Here is a 25,000-nt window from a genome sequence, read left to right on the forward strand (position 1 = left end):
CGGTTTGTCGGTCGGTCGGTCTGTCCGTAACACTTTTGTGCTTGGCCTTTTTGGTTAAGATCAAAAGTCTGTTCTTAATAGATGCTGTTCTTAGCTTTTTAAGTTTTTCTTGGCCTTTTGGTCAAGATCAAAGCGTAGTATCTGTTCCGGCAGATACTGCAAGCTATGACTAGCTATGACTAGCAAAGACCAGATGTGGGGGCAACCCCACATGCCTGACCTTTAACCAGCTCCCATTTCCCACCTCTCGGGAGCTGGTCCCCTTTTCCCCTTCCCCCTCCCTTCACTCCTCACATTAAAAATCGGCCTTGTGCCTAATTTGCTCGGTGGGGGAGCAAATAAATACCATCTGTTCCGGCAGATACTGCAAGCAAAGACCATATGTGGGGGCGACCCCACATATAAGACCTTGGTCAATGTAGGGGCAACCCTTCATACCAATTGTCACTATCCAGCTCCCCTACTCCCGGGAGAGTTGGTCCCCATTTCCCCTTCACTCCTCACATTAAAAATCGGCCTTGTGCCTAATTTGCTCGGTGGGGGAGCAAATAAATACCATCTGTTCCGGCAGATACTGCAAGCAAAGACCATATAAGAGGGCCACTCCACATATAAGACCTTGGTCAATGTAGGGGCAACCCTTCATACCAATTGTCACCATCCAGCTCCCCTACTCCCCGGGGAGTTGGTCTCCATTTCCCCTTCACTCCTCACATTAAAAATCGGCCTTTTGCCTAATTTGCTCGGTGGGGGAGCAAATGAATACCCCTTTCTTGGCCTTTTGGCCGAGATTAAAGCGTAGTATCTGTTCCGGCAGATACTTCAAGCAAAGACAACATGTGGGGGCGTCCCCACATATAAGACCTTGGTCAATGTAGGGCCAACCCTTCATACCAATTGTCACTATCCAGCTCCCCTACTTCCCTGGGAGTTGGTCCCCATTTCCCCTTCACTCCTCACATTAAAAATCGTCCTTGTGCCTAATTTGCTCGGTGGGGGAGCAAATAAATACCCTTTTCTTGGCCTTTTGGCCAAGATCAAAGTGTAGTATCTTTCTTACTACATGCTGTACTTCTGTTTGTAAATTTTTGATATAATGTGGGGGATCACTTTTCTGTATTAATTTAATGTAAAATGATCACCCACTTTACAACCAGCCAGTCTCAAAGCCATTCAAGTCATTCTCCAGATCATTCAAGTTGTTTTTGAAGGATTGCAGTTATTTTTGAAGCATTCAAGTCATTCTTAAGGTTATTCCATTCATCCTTAAGTTCATTAAAGTCGTTCTTAGTCATTTATTTTATTTATTTATTTATTTAAGTCATTTCAGCCCATTTTTCGGTCATTTTAGTTTATCTTTAAAAATTTCATGTCAATCCTACATTCACGCATTCATTCATTACACGAGAGCACGCGACTAATGGCTATCGGCCTTGTTTTTTTTTTTGTGGAGTGTTATCATTTCATAAGTTTCATAAATAGTTTCATAAGTTTTCATAATGTCTTTATGGTTGTTGTTATTTAACCACCTTCCGGCTAACTCATCCTCTGACCTTCTTCAGGTGAACTACGGCGCAGTGGATAGGGACATCGTGTATCTACGGTTCCAGGTAAGCATTGTCTGAAGATAGCGGTTTCAATCCTACCCAAAGCAGGCCAGAGAATTTGTTTGCCAAAAACGTAGTGAAGTAACAACAACTATGGAAGGCAGTAATTACTGGGGATAGAATCAAAAGACTCAGCAGTCCTATCTCATCATGAAGAAGACCAAAGGATGAGTTGGCCGAAACATGATGAAACAACAACTATGAAGATAAAGATAACACTCCGCAAAAAAAAAAAAAGCTAAATACATATTTCACTTATGTTTGTTTATTAGTTTTTACTGGATTTTTGTTCCTCCGGCAAAGGACGGATTGGACCTAGTTATTCACTCCCGTTCGTCCGTTTGTTCGTCTGTTCGTTTGTTTGTATTTTTCTCAAATACCACGCCTTGGATATTTTTTAAAATTTACACAAACATTAGTCATGGTGAAAGTAAATTATTTCCATAATGATTTTCCGGGATAACTCTAGTTGCCCTCTCAGAGGCCATTATAGGGGTAAAATTGCCCCCAAATCGTTCGTCAGTTGGTTTATTCGTATTTCTCTCAATAGCTACTCCTTGAATTGTTTTTTTTTTTTTTTTTTTTAATTTTGCATGAATATTAGTCATGGTCAAAGTAAATTTTTCACTCGCATGCTCGGCTTTTCACATTTCTTTTTTTTTCTTTTTGATTACGATCTATTTCATTTCCGTTTCCGTTCCCGCCAACTTGTTCTTCCTACCTTTTTCTTTATTTGTGAACTCTACGAATTAAATTCCTGACATCAATTTTCCTTCTTCCAACAATGTAATATTTATTTATCCATTGCAACGAAGTTCGGAATAATCAACCCTTTTCATCTCCATTACTTATTAGTATATAATTAGTAGTATATAATTATTAGTATATATTAATTAAGTATATAATTAATTAATTCCACTAGCAGGGAGATCTGACGTTGCCCGGGATTGAACAATGATTAACGAATTTTTCACACTCCACAATTTTTATTGTCATCGAAATCGGTAAAATCACCTATCTCTATCTGGGACGCATCGCGGTGCATTTGGCGGAAGCTTCGCATGACCCCCCCCCCCAGTAACTTAGTCCACAATGCATTGTAATCTTCATTGGATTGTAGGGAACCTATTATTGATTGTATAAAATTATGTTTATATTAAATGGTTGAATTAAAGCTTAAGATGTAAAAACAAGCATCATGATCCAATTGTTCTTTAAACAGTAACATTCATTTCAAACACGCTCCTGTCATATTAAAGATCCTGCTGCAGGATTTATATATTGGTCTTACTGGTTATGCAGTTATAACGGCTTGAATTTTAGTATAAAATGAAAAAATCGAGTGTCATGGTCAAATTGTGTTAAGTATCATGGTGCAATTGTGCTTGAAACAGAAACATTCATTTCGAACACGGTCCTATAATATCAAAGTACATACTCTTGATTTGATATGTCGAGGCTCTCGGTTTTGTGTGACAATAAAACTTATCAAATACACTTGTGATGTTAGGCTGTGTGAAGTGTTAACTTTGGTCAAAATCGCCTGTTCCTTCTTTTATCGGATTATTTCGATTATCGATACTTATCGAAGATATTCCAATACAAATCCAATCTAAGAAGACGTCCAGGTACATAAAGTACCTCAATGTGAAATTTCATAAAAAATCGGTCCATCCGTTTTCAAGTCCATAGGAAACGAACACACACACATACGCACACAGACAAACACACAGAGTTCCTTTTATATAAAAATAGAGATAGAGATTTCAGTTTCTGTCTATCTACTTTCACTTTCACTTTCTCTGTCGTTTTCTTATCTATTTTCAAATCTTCTGCACCTTTTCTGATCTCTGCCTGGCTATATTTTAATTAGGCTAATACATTAAGAGAAAAAACTCTTTTGTTTATATTTTTTTCGTTTGTTTTTTTTTCTTTTAAACACGACGTGGGGTGGGTGTGTATTCCAGCTCTCCTCGATTCGTTTCTCGCCCCTCCCATCTTTTCTCCTTTCTTGGAAAATGGTCTTAATATCGCTAATGGCTTCAAATCTTTTTTTTTTTTTTTTTTTTTTTTTTGCTTTTGAATCTGTTTACAAAAAGCTTTTCTTTCGAATTAAGAAACGCAGGTAAGACGCCACTGACCGAAAGAGACAGCGAAATCCATAGACCTGCCTTTGCGCATGCGTGCCTCGTCTAGTTTAAACCGTGATGCGAAACGCGCATAAGCTCTGGTGCAATTTCGTTTGCCAATGTTTGCACATTGAAATGCAGGATATGCCTAATGTGCATAGATGAATGCGCTTGTCGTTGGCTATCATTGCATGAGCATTTTACGATCTAGATCCGCGAGTGTCTAAATATGATCAGCTTAATAGTTATCGGCGCATGCCCATATTATGAAATAAGCAAATCGAGTTCAAACCTGGTAACCTTTACCATATTTTAGACGATTAACGAGAGCTTAGTAAAAATTGAAATAAAATTATTTCAGTATGATAATATATTGGGAGAAAATGAATTCGAAAACAAAGCAGTCGTTGTTTACGTTGTAGAGTTAAGATTCCGTATATATAATTTGTTGTTTACGTTATAGAGTTAAGATTTCGTATATATAATTATAGAGTTAAGATTTCGTATATATAATTATAGAGTTAAGATTTCGTATATATGATTATAGAGTTAAGATTTCGTATATATTAGAATAATTGAAAGGTATTTATTTTTTTATTATTATTTGGGAGGAATGTTATTAGTGACGTGTAGATTAGGTAATAATTATATATATATGAGATAAGTAATATGTACTAGCTGGACCTGTGGAAATTTCACAGGGGACTCATTCATATGTAATATATTGATGTTGGCATTCTGTATATGTTTACCGTAAATGGAGACGCTTTGATATTATTGTAGCTCTTTTGTTAAAACTGCAAAAGTATTTATCTAAGTTAGCACGAGCGCCCGGTAAAGCTCGGTCGTAAAGTACGCTTAAATATGATATTTTAATTCTTGCATATTTCGTATGTATTATTATAGAGTTAAGATTTCGTATAAATTATTATAGAGTAAAGATTTCGTATATATTATTATAGAGTTAAGATTTCGTATATATAATTATAGAGTTAAGATTTCGTATATATAATTATAGAGTTAAGATTTCGTATATATAATTATAGAGTTAAGATTTCGTATATATAATTATAGAGTTAAGATTTCGTATATATAATTATAGAGTTAAGATTTCGTATATATAATTATAGAGTTAAGATTTCGTATATATTATTATAGAGTTAAGATTTCGTATATATAATTATAGAGTTAAGATTTCGTATATATTATTATAGAGTAATGTTAATATGTAATAAAATAACCATTCCAAAATTTAAAAAGTATATCCATATGATTTGGGTGCATTAGCTTGAATCGAAACCGAAATAAAAACTTATGAAAAAAAAAAATATATATATATATATAACTTGAGTTCCTTCAACCATAATCGAAATCGAAACCATAACTTATGAAGAATTCTTGATTAAATTATTTCTAAAAAATATATAATTTTAGTGCCATTAGCTATAGTCGAAACCGAAACCATAACTTATGAAGAATTCTTGGTAAAATTATTTATGACAAGAAATAGACGAACGTAACAATTAAACGACCCGGATGTAAGCGTGACACACAAAAGAACACACACGCTATCGTATTAATATATAGATGGGATAAGCAAGACTAGTTCCAACCCAATCATTTCTACAACTTTTAACAATGGAAAATACAAAAAAGCAATAGTTTAAAAATATAAGTTTGGGATAAAATTAAAATAATAATTGATTATTTGAGTATGCTAATCTCATGGACAATGTTAGAAGTTACTTTATTAGATTAGATTTAAACATTATTTTTCGGAATAAACGGAATCTTTATTTTGTCCCATGTTTTGCGGGGACAGGCTGGCCTCTTCGACGCCAGATACACATAGATTTTACGTTTTAAAATAAGTATGGTCCATAGAAATTAATTTACACATCTTTAACGTATTTATTTATACTAGCATGACCTGTGGAAATTCCACTGTGGACTGATATATTGATGTTGGCACTCTGTAGATGTTTAGCGTGCATGAATGAAGATGCGCTGATATTATTGCAGCTCTTTTGTTAAAACTGCAAAAGTATTTATCTAAGCTAGCAGGGACGCCCGGTGTACCCCGGTCGTAAAGTACGCTTAAATATAATATTTTATGGCTTTCTTATTTCATATATATTATTATAGAGTTAATGTTCTATCGATGTTTATATATTATAAAGTTGCGATTTCAAAAATTAGAAATATATCGATACGACTTGGGTGCATCAGCTTGAATCGAAAACGAACCCAAAACTTATGAAAAACTTATGAATATATATATAACTCAAGTTATATATATACATATATATATATACATATATATATATATATACATATATATATAACTTGAGTTCTTTCAGCTATAATAGGAACCGAAACTACTAAAACTTATGAAGAAATCTTGATAAAATTATTTATAAAAAAATAGATTACTGGAGTGCTATCAGCTAGAATCGAAACCAAAATCAAAATTTATGAAGAAGTCTTGATAAAATGTTTTATAAAAATAATAGATTACTTGACTGGCATCAGCTATAATCGAAACTGAAATCAAAACCTTTGAAGAATTTTAGTAAAATTATTTATAAAAAATAGATTATTGGAGTGCTATCAGCTAGAATCGAAACCGAAACTGGTACTGGCCAGACTCAACGTTGCTTAACTTCGGTGATCTGACAAGAACCGACGTGTCAACGTGATTGTGCCGCTTTCTCCCTAGTTCCTCTCATCCGACTTTCAAGTTTCTTCTTTCAATTTTTTGGAATCTAAACGTTACTTTCATCCTTTGCGATTCCTTCTTTTTTTCTAACCATTTCCTTCTTCCCTCATCGTCTCCATTCCTTCCCTCCCCCCTTCCCTTCGTCTTTTTGACATTTAACCTTTGCACATCGTCAGTGTTTATTCGGCGCCCGTTTCTTACAGACTGCAAAATTCAAAGATTCTTGCTCTAGGGTATTGGTGGGAGATCGCAAACAGGAAAAAATTCCCATCTGCTCGGAAAGCCCTTCATAACGCAAACACTTATTTACAGAGAACCATCCCTTTTCTTGGAATACGTTTGACTTTATTTGCTTTTAGGTCAATTTTTGACCTTTCCGACATCTGCTTCTCGTAAAATCTATTTTTTGGGGGCCCCTTCTAAATAGTATTAGCCACCTTCTTACCATTCGATAAATTATATTTGTCTCTTGTTGAAAGGGGGGAACGCTTAATAATAAAGAATCCACTCTTAGAGAGAGAGAGAGAGAGAGAGAGAGAGAGAGAGAGAGAGAGAGAGAGAAAAGGATGAAGAAAAGGAGAAAGAGAAAAAGCGAGAGAGAGAAAGGGAGAGAATTCGTTTTTCTTTATTTTTAAATAGACACAATCTGCTTTTATGGTAGATATTTAGTTCTGTTCTGGTTCGATGTATGAGTTTTGCATAAAATTACAATTTTTTTCGATCATTAAAATATTTAGCATAATCTTTTGACATTACAACTTTTCGAACATCATAATTTTTCAAGCATAAAAATCTCTCGAACATTATAATTTATTCAAATATTACAATTTTTTCGAACATTACAATTTTTCGAACATTATAATTTATTCAAACATTACAATTTTTTCGAACATTACAATTTTTTCGAACAATGCAATTTTTTCGAACAATGCAATTTTTTCGAACAATGCAATTTTTTCGAACATTACAATTTTTTCGAACATTACAATTTTTCCGAACATTACAATTTTTCGAACATTACAATTTTTTCGAACATCACAATTTTTTCGAACATCGCAATTTTTTCGAACAATGCAATTTTTTCGAACATTACAATTTTTTCGAACATTACAATTTTTTCGAACATTACAATTTTTCGAACATTACAATTTTTTCGAACATCACAATTTTTTCGAACATTACAATTTTTTCGAACATTACAATTTTTTTGAACATCACAATTTTTTCGAACATTACAATTTTTCGAACATTACAATTTTTTGAACATTACATTTTTTTTCGAACATTACAACTTCATCGAACATTACAACTTTATGGAACATTACATTTTTTCGAACAATACAATTTTTTTAACAATATTACCTGTTTCGAACATTACATTTTTTTAAATATTACAATTAATTCGAAGATTTAAATTTTTTGAACAAATCATAAGCTTTCAGTTTTTATGCTAATTAGCAATTCCATAGCAATTAAATAACAAATCGTAATTTTTGAAATCCTATTGAATAAGCAATTCCTATTTTGTACGTTTTTCGTTTTAGTCAATAAAACTTTTGTTAATTTGCATATGTTAATGTTAATGTTCATAATTTACGCCTGCCTCTTGCACATACACATAGACACGTATACATTATTATTATTATTATTATTATTATTATTATTATTATTATTATTATTATTATTATTATTATTATTATTATTATCTTAGTAGGATGGTTTGGAAATGAAGTGACTGTGGTATTCAAACCGCAACATCAAAATAACTCCAAAAACCTTTCCAAAGTTTTCTTTATGAAAGTCTTTATCTGGAACGTCTACCATTTTGAAACGTCCACCATTTTGTTTACAATCATCGTGTGTCGTCCATTATCAATGCTTTCCTTCCTCCCCCAACAGAAGACCGAGACGGGAGCCTCGTGCCAAAACGGAGGAACGCCTTCCTAGAAAAGATGTCGGCCCTTAATATCCACCCCAGTGACAAGATCTTTCAAGGTTGGAAATGTTTCGCAATTATTTACAAAAAAGAAACAGTTTTCATTGTCGTACTGTCGTCTGCTTAAGTGTCTATTTGGAATTCTATGAATCTTTATTTCCTCCTTCCTTCAATATCTATTTCCTTGATATATATATATATATATATATATATATATATATATATATATATGTATATATATATATATATATATATATATATATATATATATATATATATATATATATATTGTGCTGAATACAATTGCAACTCCATTCTGATCCTTTTTGTAAGTGTCGGATTAATGTAATCATACCACTATTCTTTTCTTCTTCTGATGAGTCAGAGCGGAAAAAATTTGTAAAAATTGACATAGTAATTATATGATTTTTTTTCTGCGCTACGAAAATAGATGTTGTCAACATGTCGAAAGAAATAAGCGGTAAGATCAACATCTTGGAATTTGGAATATAGAATTTTTATTATTCATTTGTATTTGATCTGTGCTTATACTTAATATACATCGAGTTTCCCATAAACACACACATATATGTGTGTGTGCATTTATATATATAATGAAGTAGTTATATATATATATATATATATATATATATATATATATATATATATACATATATATATATATATGCATATATAAAATCCTAGTAATTTTGTTTTGTCTATATGTTTACCATTTGTAAATCTTACTACATTTATGTAATAGTGCTCAATAAAGCGTAGATCAGTACATTTACAATGCATTTGCAGTAATATTTGTTGCATATACAAACAGATTGTAAATTTTTCCGATGCAGCTATATCAGTTATGCATGATAGTATAATGCACTTATTTTTGTGCATCAACCAAGAGCACTTCTAAGAATTAGGAATACCGTGAAAGTGCAGCAAAATGTTAAGCTTAATAAAATCTATTAGCCTTTCTAATCTATTTATCTATTTTATCTTTCTCTGCACTCTCTCTCTCTCACACATTCTCTCTCACACACACTCTCTATCTATCTATCTATCTATCTATCTATCTATATATATATATATATATATATATATATATATATATATATATATATATATATATATATATATATAGCAAGTTATAAAATATATATGGCGATTAAGCTACACAAAATATTCCGCGTTTCATCCACGCTAGAATTCATCAGGCATAGGATGAAACGCGGAATAGTCTGTGTAGCTTAATCGCCATATATATTTTATAATTTATTACCTAGCATTGAGCACTGTTGAAGTAAATACTCAAAGTTTACGCATATTCGTATATTAATTTATTGATTAAATTAAGTAGTTATATATATATATATATATATATATATATATATATATATATATATATATATATATATATATATATATATAACAAAATTACATGGTCGCGACACTGGACATGCTAATGTTTCAGACAAAGGTTGTTTAAAACCAAAAGTCCTCGTCAGGCGACTTAATAAATGATTGCTTTCCACGGAAGAAACCAGATGTCGCCTTACGAGGACTTGTGGTTTTAACCGATTATTTGTCTTAGCATCTCCAGTGTCACGACGATGTAAATTTGTTTATATTAATAAAAATATATTTTGTTTTTCTTTTATTGTCCACTTTTATAGCCTCGTTATCACTTTTAATTACCGTTAACGTGGTATATATATATATATATATATATATATATATATATATATATATATATATATATATATACCATTTGTTGTATTTAAGATATAAATAATAGTTGTGATGTCTTATTACGAAAAATATACCATATATATTTATCGCAAATTTGTCTTCAGGATTAAAAATAACTCTTGTAATATGAAGTAAATAAAAATTGCGGATTTCCTTCAACGTCCATTTTACATTCAGTGTTTTGTCTTATATTTGTCTTTTCTGCGCATGCGTCGTGTGTTATATCCGTTGTCGTTATGTGAATTTTTTTTTTCCATGTGGTGGTGACGTTTGGTGAATTTTTTTTTTCTATGTGGTGGTGACGTTTGGTGAACTTCCAGGCCTGTTTTTACAATATTTCTGAACACATTTATATAAATCAGCATTTCTTAAAATTACGCGATGTTAAAAAAAAAAATCAATTTTCCGTAGTTCTCGTCAACAAAAGATAATAATACTGGTACATAGAGCAATGAATATAAAATCAACTACACACTTTTCTTTATGTATATTTAATACTTTTAAATAATAATAATAATAATAATAATGATAATAATAATAATAATAATATATATTTTACTTAGACTTTAGACACTCAAAGACAGTGTCCAGTAGGCATTCACGTTCTTTCCAGCAGGCATTACAGTTTCTCAATATATCCTTTAAAATTAGGTTTCTTTACAGACATTGTTTCTGCTCATCTTAAAAATAAATACTTTCAGAATATACAAAATACGTGGAGGTTCATCAGTGTATAAACACAATATATATATATATATATATATATATATATATATATATATATATATATATATATTCCTGATAATAATTTTTTCTTAGAGAAAGAGAGAGAGAGAGAAAGGGGGAGAGAGAGACAATGAAAAGAGAAGAAAGAACTATTATGGAGGGAGAAAAAGATAATATATAACAAACACTAACCCAACGGGTCACGGGCTGTCTATTATATTAATAGATAGCGCATTGCCGCCACTGGTGTCGTATTATAAAACTGGAGTTATGGTCAGTAGTAATCGAAACATCTTGCAGATTATTTAGGTCATCCGTAACTAAAAAAAAAGGTCTAACGAATTTTATAAGTAAACATATATGATTGTAGGGTAGGCGAGCCAATAGTTATCTGCCCCTCTTATCTAACACATGTAGTGTACAGTGTGTTCAAAACACGACACCGGCAGCACTTCCGGTGTCGACATTCCAGTTGAACAGAAGGCGCGCGGTGACGTGTAGCAACAATCTTAAACAATGGCGCCCTTGTTCAGTGCGAGGTGTTCTGCTTCATTGCACTAGTTCACCGAGTTGTGTTGCTTTTTTTTATCGTATTGTGCGTGTCATTCTTTGTGATTACTTCAAACTGTTCTTCGCTTTACATTTTTTCTTTCCTTTTTTTAGTGACTTCTTTGTTTTAATATTTTATTATGTTTTCCACAGTATTGTAAGGGTGTTTTATTCTTATTTTTCTCTTTATATTTTTTTTATATCGATGATAGGGTTCTTTGAGTAAGCACTATTGCCCAACCTAGAGACGACCCTCCTTTTTCTTTTAAGTCAGAGGTTTGTCCTCGCATCGACATAAGAAGTTCTGTCGGTCGGTCTGAAACAATTAACTTTGAAATTGCATTTCCATCGCTAAACGCCTAAATTGAATGCCCGTATCTGATTTTAGATGCGTCCATAGATAATTCTATATAGTCTATAATTCATGAGTTTAAGTCTCACGCTTTAGGGCTAACTATTTTCCTGACATTTTCTTTTTGATTTAACAGAAATCTAATTTTGGTAATGAAGTCAGCTGTAATTTCTGAAACGTTCGTACATATGAAAGATGTGTTATAATCGAAATATTAAATTTCTTGTCCGTGCGTCATCCATCCATCTAACGCGGCCGTAGCCGAGATTGAACTCACTACACGAGTTTGTAGTGTAATTCAAATCTTTTTGGTAGCTGAATACTTTATGCTTCGCCAGGCCTATCCAGGGTATTTTTTTATCGTAACGCCATCACTAGACGGGTTGACTACCACGGCTTAAAAGAGTCTCATCTACCCTCAAGATAAGGATATTCTCAACCTTGTATTTTAGCTAGCGGTACTTACAGCACCTCGCCTTCCAAAATGGTCACCCATCTGATACTTACCAGGCTCAACGTTGCTTAACCGGTGATCTGGCGAGGATCGATGTATCACCGTGATTGTGACGTACGTCAGGTGTCACTAAAGGTCATCATAATCGCAAACATTAATTAATTAGAAAGGAATTTACTTCTTTTTTATTCGCTATTTGTCAGTCAAAGATCATTAAAACCATCTCCTCCCAAAGACTTTTCCAAATAAAACATGGCTGTCTGTTTATGGTTTCAAATTGGCTATTTTATAATTTAAAAAAATCATGTTGAGAAGAGACTGTAAGTTTTTTATGATTATAGGTTCTTTTTAAAATTAAAAAAACAGTTTGCAAGTGGATTGACATCTGTTCCTTTATAATTTATAAAAAAAATATTCAGAAAAAAAACAAAACAAAACAATGTGATGTGCGTTGCATTTGCATTGAAAAAAATCTAATTTTTTATCAATTCTTTGCAGTTTTAAAAGGTAAAAAATAAATTTGTAAAACATTGTTTTAGATTCATCATTATTTATTTTATTTTGTTTTTTTATTCATATAACTTACAATGTGTTTTAAAAATTTTCAACTACCGTGGAATTTCCATGGGTTTTGCTATAGTAGAGACTGTTTTCGGAATGGATTCCTGGATTTGCTTCTTTGACAATCTCATAAAACAAGTTTGAATATGTTGAATTGTACTCTTGTGATATATAAACACTCTAATTGATATTATATTTATATATATATACATATATATACATATATACACACATACATATATAATATAATTTAGAGTGTTTATATATCACAAGAGTACAATTCAAAATATTCATATGAATAATATATATATATATATATATATATATATATATATATATATATATATATATATATATATAAAGCCTGAAGAAATGCTGGTTTTGGAAAAATTTCAACCGATATAATGCTTGAAATTGTCGAACTGGACATTGAAACAATTGTAACATAAAATGAAATACACTTTTTGTTGCCATCAACACCTTGTCTTGAGGTCTTGATTTTGCACACACAGTATATATATATATATATATATATATATATATATATATATATATATATATATATATATATATATATATATATATATATACAGAAAAGCTTTGAGGAGGAAATTGCTAATCAAGAAAAAGCAAATTCCAAGACCAAATATAAATATAATTATTTTTATCTTAATATCTTAATCCCAACCATCTGACAAAGCTCAATACATTCACTGACAATAGTAGAGCTTACGATAAATAATGATAAGAACAGGGCTGTAAAGTAGTAATTGGCAAAATGTTTTTATTATTCGGATAAAGTTGACTGCTTCGTAATCCGTGGAGTTTCAAAGAATGTTATTTCTTCTCATTAGAGATAAATTTGTTAGCAAAATAATCAGACAGTCACGTTAAATAATTTAACATTTCTATGTCTTTGCTGGATACTGCATAGCATTGAACTTAAGTCTTGTGACTACAAATCATAAAACTTTAAGTTTCATCCTATGCAGTAACCAGCAAATACATAGAAATCTTATAATTACTAGATTTTCATAGGTACATAATTAAAAAAAAACATTTGAATAACACCGAACGTAGAGACATTAGTAATTGTTGAGGGTTTAGTTTGCTTGTTTTTTTGTTTTTTTTTTTTTGTTTTTTTTTCTATAGTTGAAACATAAGCCGTTAAAGAAGAAAATTTCAAAAAAGTTAAACATACAATTAAGCTTAGGAGAAATATATTTTTGAGGTTTATTTTGGTTTTCTTTTTGAAATTTTCTTCTTTAATGGTTTATGTATAAACTATAGAAAAGAAAAGTAAACCCTCGACAGTTAACAATGGAACTACGTTCGGTGTAACTCAAATATATATATATATATATATATATATATATATATATATATATATATATAGTAATTTATAAAATATATATGGCGATTAAGCTACACTGAATATTCCGCGTTTCATCCACTTTAGGACTCTTCAGGCTTATGCGCATAAGCCTGAAGAGTCCTAGAGTGGATGAAACGCGGATTATTCAGTGTAGCTTAATCGCCATATATATTTTATAAATTACTAACTAGCTCTACCTACGTATTGAGCACTTTTGAAGTAAATACTTAAACTTTACTCATAAATCTATACTTTCGTATATTAATTTTATGTGAGTAAATTAAGTAGTTATATATATATATATATATATATATATATATATATATATATATATATATATAGTGTTATAACAGAATAATTCCAGGAGGAAATCCGGGTATGAGAGCTCAATGTGGTAAACAGAGCAATAACATAAAAATATAACACGGAAATTACATAAATAATTATGTAATTTCAGTGTTATATTTATATATATATATATATATATATATATATATATATATATATATATATGACCTTGTGACTAGGGTAGAACATTTCAACCAGCAGTAATTATCACTTCGTACGCTGATGATTGCGTAAGCATGAAACACTAGTGCTTGTCAGTCAATATTATTATTATTATTATTATTATTATTATTATTATATCAAGTCCCTTTTTTGTCTATTTCTTATTGACTCCTCATCCTTAATACTGCATCTTGTATCTCATCATCTTTTCATATCCGACTCCCCTACTTTACATATCACGTGAATGAAAGGCGGCGATGTGTTAGTGTGGTGATGATTCTCTCCTCTTATCCTTGTTATAAAAAGGGTCGCCGGCTGCAGCAAAAGTGGGTATACAGGTCAGCCTCACATGCCTCTTTGTGCAACACACGCTGGGGCAAACGTCACAATAGACCGGCCCTAATAGACCCCTTTACACCCGGCAACACACCACCCAGTGTGTCACAATATTCGACATGTGCTGCTTGAACCTTTGAAGTCGCGTTTTACAAAGAAGATAACGCTGAAACATTTATGGTAAAAGGGCAAACAAGCAAACAAACAAAAAAGAAAACGGCAAGAAAAGTCAAGAAGATTACGAAACCTGCAAGTACAAAACCAGTAACACAAGCTAAAATTGTGTGAAAAAAAAAAGTTTCTTTGTTTCGAGAATGCTTCTTTTTTACTTCATGACAAAATTTTTTCAAGCCAATAGCGATATCATTAAACCCTTTTGACTTCCCGGTGCGATGTTTTGCTAAATAATTTCTATTTAAGTGTCTACGTTAATTGATCCTCGTTTTTTAAATAGGTTGTCATGTCGAGTAAACACTGTTTAGTTTTAATTTCTATACAGAAAAAAAAAAACTACTTACAATGTTAATGGCCACTTGGTTGCGAGTTTATTTCCAAGGGTTACAAATACTCCTTAGATCGCTTTCGCCCTTTCTAAGGTTCTTTATATCCCATCTGATTATTTAAACAATCCGTTTTCGCATATTCGTAAATTTCCACAACCGACTACGAAATCTAGTTGGCGAGGCCCTTTTTTCCACCATATTTCCTCTATCTCCCAGGAAGTACATAGCGCGTCTAACGATGTTTTCATAGTAGGTGCTCAACTAAGCTTCTATCTATGCCCTCCATCTAAAACATTCACAGCAGACGCCCGTCTAGCTACTACAACTATCAACTATTTCCCTTATTATCAATCTTAGCCTAAAACGTAAAATCCAGAGCAAAGTTTCTTTTCTAGAACTACCGTTTTGTTTAACACGACACCGTAGGACTGCTTCTAAGCTGACTATAACTTAACCGTTTTCAAGTCTAATGTAAACAAGTTCTTTTTGAGTCGTCCTCTTAAATAATCAAACACTGCTCAAGTTACACGATTACGACAGTTTTGCGTCACTGGTCACCTGACATTCACTAATCGGTATCCTTTAGTGGATACTAGGCCTTGATAAGTTGTACACCCCAGCAAAATTAAAGCGAAAAAAAGTCGCTTGATTGTACGTTTTACATTCTTAACCTCTTCTTGAAATAATTAAACCTTCACAAAGTTTCTTCGCAAGGACTGCTTGTCTATGGAACACGTTATTACGGGAGTGTTTCCCTGCATATTACAGCATTGCCATCGTGAAAGGGTCCCGTTTATCATTCTCCATCGTCTCATGATGTTCATCTCTCAACTACAATACTTTCATCTCATCAACCCTGATCCTTGAGAGGCTGTTAGCTTTAATAAATACTGACTTATTTCTACAAAAAAAGAACCATAAACGAACACCGTTACTAATAATTCGGAATCCGTTTTATTGATCCGTTTTCCACACACACACACACACACACACACACACACACACACACACACACACACACACAATCATATGTCACATATATCGATCGATCACAAGTGGTCGATATTGAATACTTAAGTCGGTCATGCAGACTCCTATCTATTAGAGAACGGTCATTCAATCCAAAATATGAACAAGAACATAAATTCACATAAATAAGTGATTAACTTCGAAAACAGTTTATTTTTTATTGTTTAAATCCTTAAAAATTGTATAAAATTCAAAATTCATACAATATATTAAATTGTATTTACCCGCCAAATAATTACCGATTAGTGAACATATATATATATATATATATATATATATATATATATATATATAGAGAGAGAGAGAGAGAGAGAGAGAGGGGGGGAGAGAGAGATAATTATATGTATGCATGTATATATACGTAGGTATATGTATGTATATATGTATGTATATATATATGTATATATGTATGTATTAATATATATGTATGTATATATATAGATATATATACATAAATATATATGCATGTATGTATGTATGTATATATATATATATTGATATGTACATATATATATATAAATACATATATATATATATATATATATATATATATATATATATATATATATATATGTATTCTTTTACTAGTTTCTATTGTTTCAGTCCGTAACTCGAAAACTTTTTAACAAGCTTGCACGATGGAAGTGGTTGAACACGGTTTAACTTTGTTACATTAAACCAGAGCCATTTTTTTTCCTTTATTACCGTGTAATAATAATGAATAAAATATTTCATTTCAATCATGCAAAATCAGAGCTTAATAATTCTATAAAAAAAGCCTATAGTTAACAACATCTCTTTCTAAACGGCCTCGTGTTTAAGCGATCTAAATCTAATCGGGACATATAACCTTAACGGAAAGGACATTTTGACAACAGAAGCATTTATGCTAACCCGAAATAAAAAAACCCTTTCAAAAAGTTATTCATTGGCAGCGTTGGTCACAGTACCAGTTTGATAGCTGAAGTTTCGCTATATTTCTTTTTAGTGGATTTGGTGGGGGTCGGTTTAGGTTGGCACGATCTAAAATGAGGACAACTGAATACAATGTAGATGCTATAGATAAATTTCTGGCTGCTTCCGCTATGCTCCTCTCCCTCCTCTCGATCTGTACACATTTGACCTCTGTCGCCCACCTACGTTACCCGATAAATGAACACGAGACGACCATCCCCTTGATCTATCCGACAACGTCTCATTTCTCGCCAGGTGGCGTAAGATAACTATTTTTACCGTCCAGACAGCTGATCCCTAGAGTAAACATTAATCACAGAAGTCGGTGGGTGAAATTGGTCCTTTAGTTTTTGGCTTTTTTTTTTTTTTTTTTTTTTTTTTTGCTTTAGGGCCACTGCATCTAAACAACCCAGGGCCATTTCAGGATAAAAATAATAAGTGTTAGATCGATAGTGAAACAACGTCATCAGTAATGGTGGAACGTGAGAAAGACTTAATTATTTTTGAGGACGACTCATCAACAATTATTTACATTAGACTTTAAAACGATAGTATTATAGTCAGCTGGGAAGCAGTCTCAAAGTATTGTGTCTAACCGTGTTTTCCGTATATTACTTTTAATCATGAATAATAAAAGTCTTTCCCTCCATTATTGCAAGATATATATATACATATATAGAGAGAATAAATGACAAAAAGTTATATTCCAAAATTCATGATGTTGACCATCTTATATTTATTCCTTTAATTCAGTTGACTTATACAATTTTTGGCAGTATCTGTTTCGTAGCGCAAAATCAATCACTTAATTATTATACCAATCAGTGAATCTATTATGCCCTTAACTCATCAGGAGAAATAGCAACAATCAATCCGTGAAAATGATTAAAATCCAAAAATTGGAAGAGAAGCTGCAAATACCTATATATATATATATATGTGTGTGTGTGTGTGTGTGTGTGTGTGTGTGTGTGTGTGTGTGTGTGTGGAAAAGAATTGTTTTGGTTATCGGAAAATACAGGTAGATAGATAAATAGATATTCATTTCTCACTCTCTCTCTCTCTCTCTCTCTCTCTATATATATATATATATATATATATATATATATATATATTCACACAGACACACACACACACACACACACACATATATATATATATATATATATATATATATATATATATATATATATATATATATATATTCAGCCATGGCACAGCAATAATTTCCATTAAAAATGTAAGGGGCGACATACACATTTTAAAAATTATAATATATATATGTGTGTGTGTGTGTGTGTGTGTGTGTGTGTGTGTGTGTGTGTGTGTGTGTGTGTGTGTGTGTGTGTGTGTGTTCGTGCGCCTACTCGTGCGACAATACCAAGGTAAACATATCACATTTTAGTAAATTTGCTTTCCTGTGCCATTTCAGTCTGGGTGAGTGAGCGACACCGTAACAGCTACCAACATCCCCCTCCTTTTTCTATACGCTCTGACAACCATTAAAATAACAGCAAAAACTTTTGATAAAAAAAAAACAATGAGGAAACGGTGTGGTTATCACAGTGTGAATGCAGACACACACAAAGGCAAACGCACACATATACAAGCACACATATACAAACACACACACACATGCAAACACACAGAAATGCAAACAAACACATACAAAGATACACACATTAAAACATACACAAAAATAAAAATACACATGCAAACGCACACGCAGACAAACACACACATGCACAGACACACTAATGCAAGCACAGACACATGTAAACACACACAAATGCAAATACGCACACATGCAAACACACACAAATACAAACACACAAATGCAAACACATACACATGCAAGATATATATTCGTTGAAAGAGTACAGTAGAGCTGAAATTAATTATACTTAAAGGGCGATTATAATTCTAAAGATATCCATGAATCCGTTTCTCTGAAATAGTAGTTAGATCTCTGGGATCCGGTAGGGTGTCTCATCCCCGATAAAAAGAAAAAAAATTAAGTCACCGAAATACTTGAATAAAAACTTGTACACGCATATACAACCGCGCTCGCACGCACACACACACACACACACACACACACACACACACACAGATACGCACACACACACACACACATACACACATATGCATGCGCATATACACATAATCGTATTAAGAGGAAAAACAGTTGACGTGAAATAAAACAAGTATTTCGCGCCATCTGCGAGACGTACTATCAATGACGTCAGCGTATAGGCCGCGGACGATGATAAAAAGAACAAAAAAAGAAAGAAAAGAAGGAAAGAAATAAAGGAATAAAAGAAAAAAATTGAGGAGATGGTATCTTGTAACCACTTTGATGCTCTGTATCTTCCCCGGGTGACCTTTAATATATTTCGTCTTATACAAACAAAACTGACAACCGCCCGCCTCTGTCTGCATATAGGAGGGCATCTCTTCTCTGTATGCTTTTCACAGAGCAGGTGTTCGACACGTGACACCAAGCAAGGCGGGGCCGAAAGTGTCGCGTGCCGAACGCAGATAAAAATCCACAACTTTTTTTTTTTTTTAGTAAGTTCGCCAGATAAACAGTCAGAGTCCTGGTAGACTTTGTGGGAAGAAAAGAGGGGGTGCGTATTTGGAGGGATAGCTGAAGTGACGGTCATTCTGCTGATTTGGAGTAGGCGTGAAACTGCTTAGAGTTTTATTTATTTATTTACGCATTTTGAAATCAGATAATTTCATTTGGAGAAAAATAAGCGCACGTGTTTTATTATTATTTATTCTTCCTTATAACTAGGGCTGTGACAACAGCATATTCTTTTCGATGTTTTGACTCTTGAGTATATATCCGTTAATATCTTATATGTTTTTATATAGACGGATGTGGTTCTCGGTTGATTAAGTGTGTCTCTATCTGTGTCGATATATATATATTAGAGTCAAAAGAATGAAAAGAATATTCTGTTATCACAGCTCTACTTATAACCTCTTTCTTACACTTATTAATTAGTTCTTCTCTGCTCTATCGTTATTTTCACGGCAGGTGCCCGACTGAGCTTCACTTTATGATCCCCTCTCCCTGTAAAACATTCCTAGCAAAAATCCCGTCTAGCTACAACCACAGTTAATAGCTCCCCTTTCTCTCGCGCACTTTCTACCTTAAACTAACCAAAACTTTCATGAGCAAAGTTCGTTTCCTAAAACTGCGGAACACAGTGTCGCAGGATTGCTTCCCAGTTGACTACAACGTGGTAGTTTTCACGCGCAATGTAAAAAATTCTTGTTGAATCGCTATCTTAAATAATCAAATTCTTCCCAAACACCACCATCGTTACCAATCATCATGATGTTGCCCCAACATCCACGTGACAATCATTTAACTATTATCATCGAGTGGTCTTTATAATATATATATATATATATTCAGGCTTGAGATGTTCAAAACTAGGGACTAATGAATACAACGAGGTTATTAGGTAGTGCTCGATAACAAGAGCAAAATATTATTTATTATTTATTCAAAGGGAAAAAAGGTTCATTTGGTCGCTACAAACGGCCATCTGTTTCAGTCAACGAGACTTCGTCAGGTGACTCTGAACCTGATGGCTGTTTGTAGCGACCAAATGTAACTGTTTACCCTCAAATAAATAATATATATATATGTATATATATTATATATATACATACATATATATATATATATATATATATATATATATATATATATATATATATATATTCATCCACATACAGTACTGTTTCGCTGTTTCACAGCTCATTAGATATCTACGGAGTTGCCCAGAAGTCTTTATTTTCGTTTTTGTCACTCCCTTCTTTTTAAACATTTTTACTATGATGTCATATATGACATCATCATATAGACGTACATTGCATATATATAATATATATTAGCTATTATGACGTCATATATGACACATAAAAAACGCCATAAACAGATAGGAGCACGGACTTATCATAATATATATATATATATACACACACACACCAACACACACACACACACACACACACACATATATATATGTATATATATATATATATATATATATATATATATATATATATATATATATCCGTAGACAACCTACTTCGTGGGAACGTGTTGCAAGAAAAAGCACTTGAATCTGAGATTCGAAACCTGACCTCTTCCTCGGTAATCGAGGATTCTCATTTTTCGCCCCCCCCCCTCCATCACAGAAAGAGACAGAGGAAGAGAAACAGAGAGAGCTAGCTAGTTAATCCTCTTAAAAGAAAAGAAATGCTTTATTTTGATATGCATGTCAGAAAAAAAATCGTTTAGTGACCTATACCCAACCCAACTCTTGATCTCTTACCCATGACCCGAAGGTCAGCCCAACAAATACTACCAACAGCCGCCGAGTGTTTGTTTGTCCGCTGTTAGCGTTTCTATTGTATCGCATTCTTTCTAAAGATGAGGGTTAAAGGCTTGTTTTATGAAATCTTAATCTACAGTGATAGCGCTTTAGGGCATACCAATCTTGTGACACGGGATTAGGATTTACTGGCCAGACACAATTTCGGATAAATATATAAATAGATATGTGGCTGTGTTTATAATATATGTGTGTGTGTGTGTGTGTGTGTGTGTGTGTGTGTGTGTGTGTATGCGAAACTGAGAAGCCGACAGCATACGTGTGTGAATTTTTTTGTTGTTTTTTTATTTTATTTATTTATTTATTTATTACATTTTCACTCCAAACAAGGCACAGTGCCACTTTGATATAGGGGGCTACTATCAGGGACATAAGTTGCAGGGATACTATGTAGGGAGTTGAGCAGCAAGACGTCGGTTTACATAACATTTGAACTTCTGCATGTCAGTACAGTTAGGGAAGCAGGAATCCGGAAAGGAGTTCCAAAGTCTAGCAGTTCTGGGGAAGAAACTATTACAGTAGTGATCTCTACTCTGTAGGGGTGGGACTTTGTTGCTCGTCGGGTTTGTCGAGGGGGTATTTATGTCAAAGGGTACAAGGACTAGTACTTCGTCAAAACATCCACCATTAAAATAATTGTATAACAGGCAGAAGGATGCAACATTTCGTCGATGAAACAGAGGTTGAAGCTTAGATGACAGTTCAGGACCTATCAGGTTGGCGACTCTCTTTTGAGCCTTGTCCAGGAGTTAGAGATTAGTAGCAAAATTATCAGCCCAAGCCAAAGCATCTCACTCTCGATGCAATTCTCGACATATACAAAAGAGGAAAAACCGCGCAAGATGGAGCACTGTTGCCATATCTGGGGATGAGATGCTAAAATCACCCTTTTGCAAGATACAAAACCGTCTTCTAAATAAACGATGACCTTTTCGCCCTCCCACCCTAATTTTTCTTTCTCACAGTTGAAACGTTGCAAGTCTATCTTTGCCTTATCATTATTTGCATGGCAGGTGCTCGACTGAGCATGAAACTATGGTTCAACCCTACAAATTCTTCGAAACTCAACTGAGCTTCAATCCATGCCCTCCTACAACATTTGCAGCAATTACTCGTCCAGCTGCAACAAGTGCCACTAATTCTCCGTACTCTCTATAATTTCATTAAACTAAACGCAAATTCCACGAGCAAAGTTTATTTCCTAGAACTGTCCGTCCGTGGAACTCTATATAGCGGGGCTACTTTCTAGCTGACTATGACGTGCTCGTTTAAATTCCTGTTCAGCTGTCCTCTTAAATAATCAAATCCTACTCAAATTCCACTATTACGCATTATCAAAGTCTTATATCAAAGTCTACTCGATAGCAATGAAGCATCAAATTGTCTTGGTCTTTTATAAGCGGTGTCTTTCCAGTAAAATAAAATATATAATAAAATCTGTCGATATCGTAAACGGTAGGGAACGCGGCTGGAGCGCTATATGTTCTGGTTTCGATTCTAGCTGATGGCACGTAAATCATTTTTTGTAAACTTTTGAAATCAATACTATATCTACTGTCATATAAAAGTCACTTTACATGTGCGAGATTCTTTCCTCGTGTGTTCCGAAACGGCTGATCTTATCTTTTGCAAATTTGACACAAAGCTAATGTATCTTAGAGATGTTTTGTACAGAAATCAATCTGATAATTATTGAAAATCGAAAAAATCCGATCGCTTTTCTCTCTTGTGGATAAAAAGAATAATTTTTACATGGGAATATTTTACGTTACACCGGCTAAGCGAGATAATAAAATTTCAGATCATTTCTTCTAATAATAACAGATTTATTACAATCTGGACGTATAACTTGATGGTAGAGCATTCGACTACAGATCGAATGATCGCCTGTTCAGACCCGGTGTACCTAACATTTTATTTTAATTTTTTATTATTAATGAGTTAAATTTACGATCAAATGGTTGCAAATCATTTCTTCCTTTGCATATTTTACAACTAAACATTAATCAGAAGTGACATTTCCAGGGCATTCTTCGTAAAGCCCAAATAAAAGCTGACGTGATATTGTAAAGAGACACAGGCGGAATTTGCTGAACATTGTTTTGACGAATTAGTGCACCGGGCAAATTATTCCTCGTAATATATTTATCCAATAGAGGATTGATTCTATAATAATACATACGCAATCGGTATACATTGAAATATCATGTTTAATCGTATCCTGTACACACACACATAAATATACACACACACACACACACACACACACACACACACACACACACATATATATATATATATATATATATATATATATATATATATATATATATATATATATATATATATAATTATCAGAATGTGAGAAGTTAAGTCATAACAGTCAACAAACCGGAAATTCAAGACTGCGAGGTTGTTTGGCTGTGGAAATAATCATATATATATATATATATATATATATATATATATATATATTTACACAGTGATCACCACTTATCAAGGCCCGGAAGCCACTCAGGGATAAGGGTTATTGCAAGTACATTACGTTAGTGTGGAGATTTGATGAAGTGTTTAATTAAGGGGGCGGTTCATTAGGAATTTGTAAACATTGGACTTGAAGACATCCAAGTTGTAGTCCGGAGCGAAGCAGGCAGACGGAACAGAGTTCCACAGGCGTGCAGTTCTAAGAAAGAAGCTTTGTTCATGGAATACGCGCCTAGACGGGTGTTTTTCGTGAAAGATTGGCGAGGGGGGACCAGAGTTTGGAGTTCAGACGAGCACCTGCCATGGAAATAACGATAAAACAAGGAAAGGCTCGCAACGTCTCTTCTGTGGGAGAGAGGTTGCAGGGTAGAGAAAAGGGCATCCCCCACTAAGCCCCGAAGTATATTTTGTATATATATATATATATATATATATATATATATATTTATATATATATATTGAATATATATATATCCTTTTATTTATGAAGCCCGATGTATATCAAATATAACTACAGAGCATATACAAATAAATAGCAAAATGTCTATATTCCAAATTCCAAGATGTTGTTCATCTTACCGTTTATTTCTTTCAGGATGTTAA

At 33.0% G+C, this 25,000-nt stretch overlaps 1 protein-coding gene across 2 annotated transcripts in view; it reads left to right on the forward strand.

The window, feature by feature from the left end:
- The window catches only part of LOC145247923 (LIM/homeobox protein Lhx3-like), a 320,272-nt gene that overhangs the window by 155,649 nt on the left and 139,623 nt on the right, over positions 1–25,000 (forward strand). Inside the window, exon 2 of one of the 2 annotated variants that reach the window (XM_080109559.1) lies at positions 8,355–8,450. The exons of the other annotated variant lie outside the window; for it this stretch is intronic. Coding sequence (XP_079965685.1) covers positions 8,355–8,450 — 96 coding nt within the window. The remainder of the gene's footprint in view (positions 1–8,354; positions 8,451–25,000) is intronic. 2 annotated transcript variants of the gene reach the window in all.

Source organism: Euprymna scolopes, chromosome 26, assembly GCF_053919585.1.
Source record: "Euprymna scolopes isolate OS-2025 chromosome 26, ASM5391958v1, whole genome shotgun sequence".
NCBI lineage: Eukaryota > Metazoa > Mollusca > Cephalopoda > Sepiida > Sepiolidae > Euprymna > Euprymna scolopes.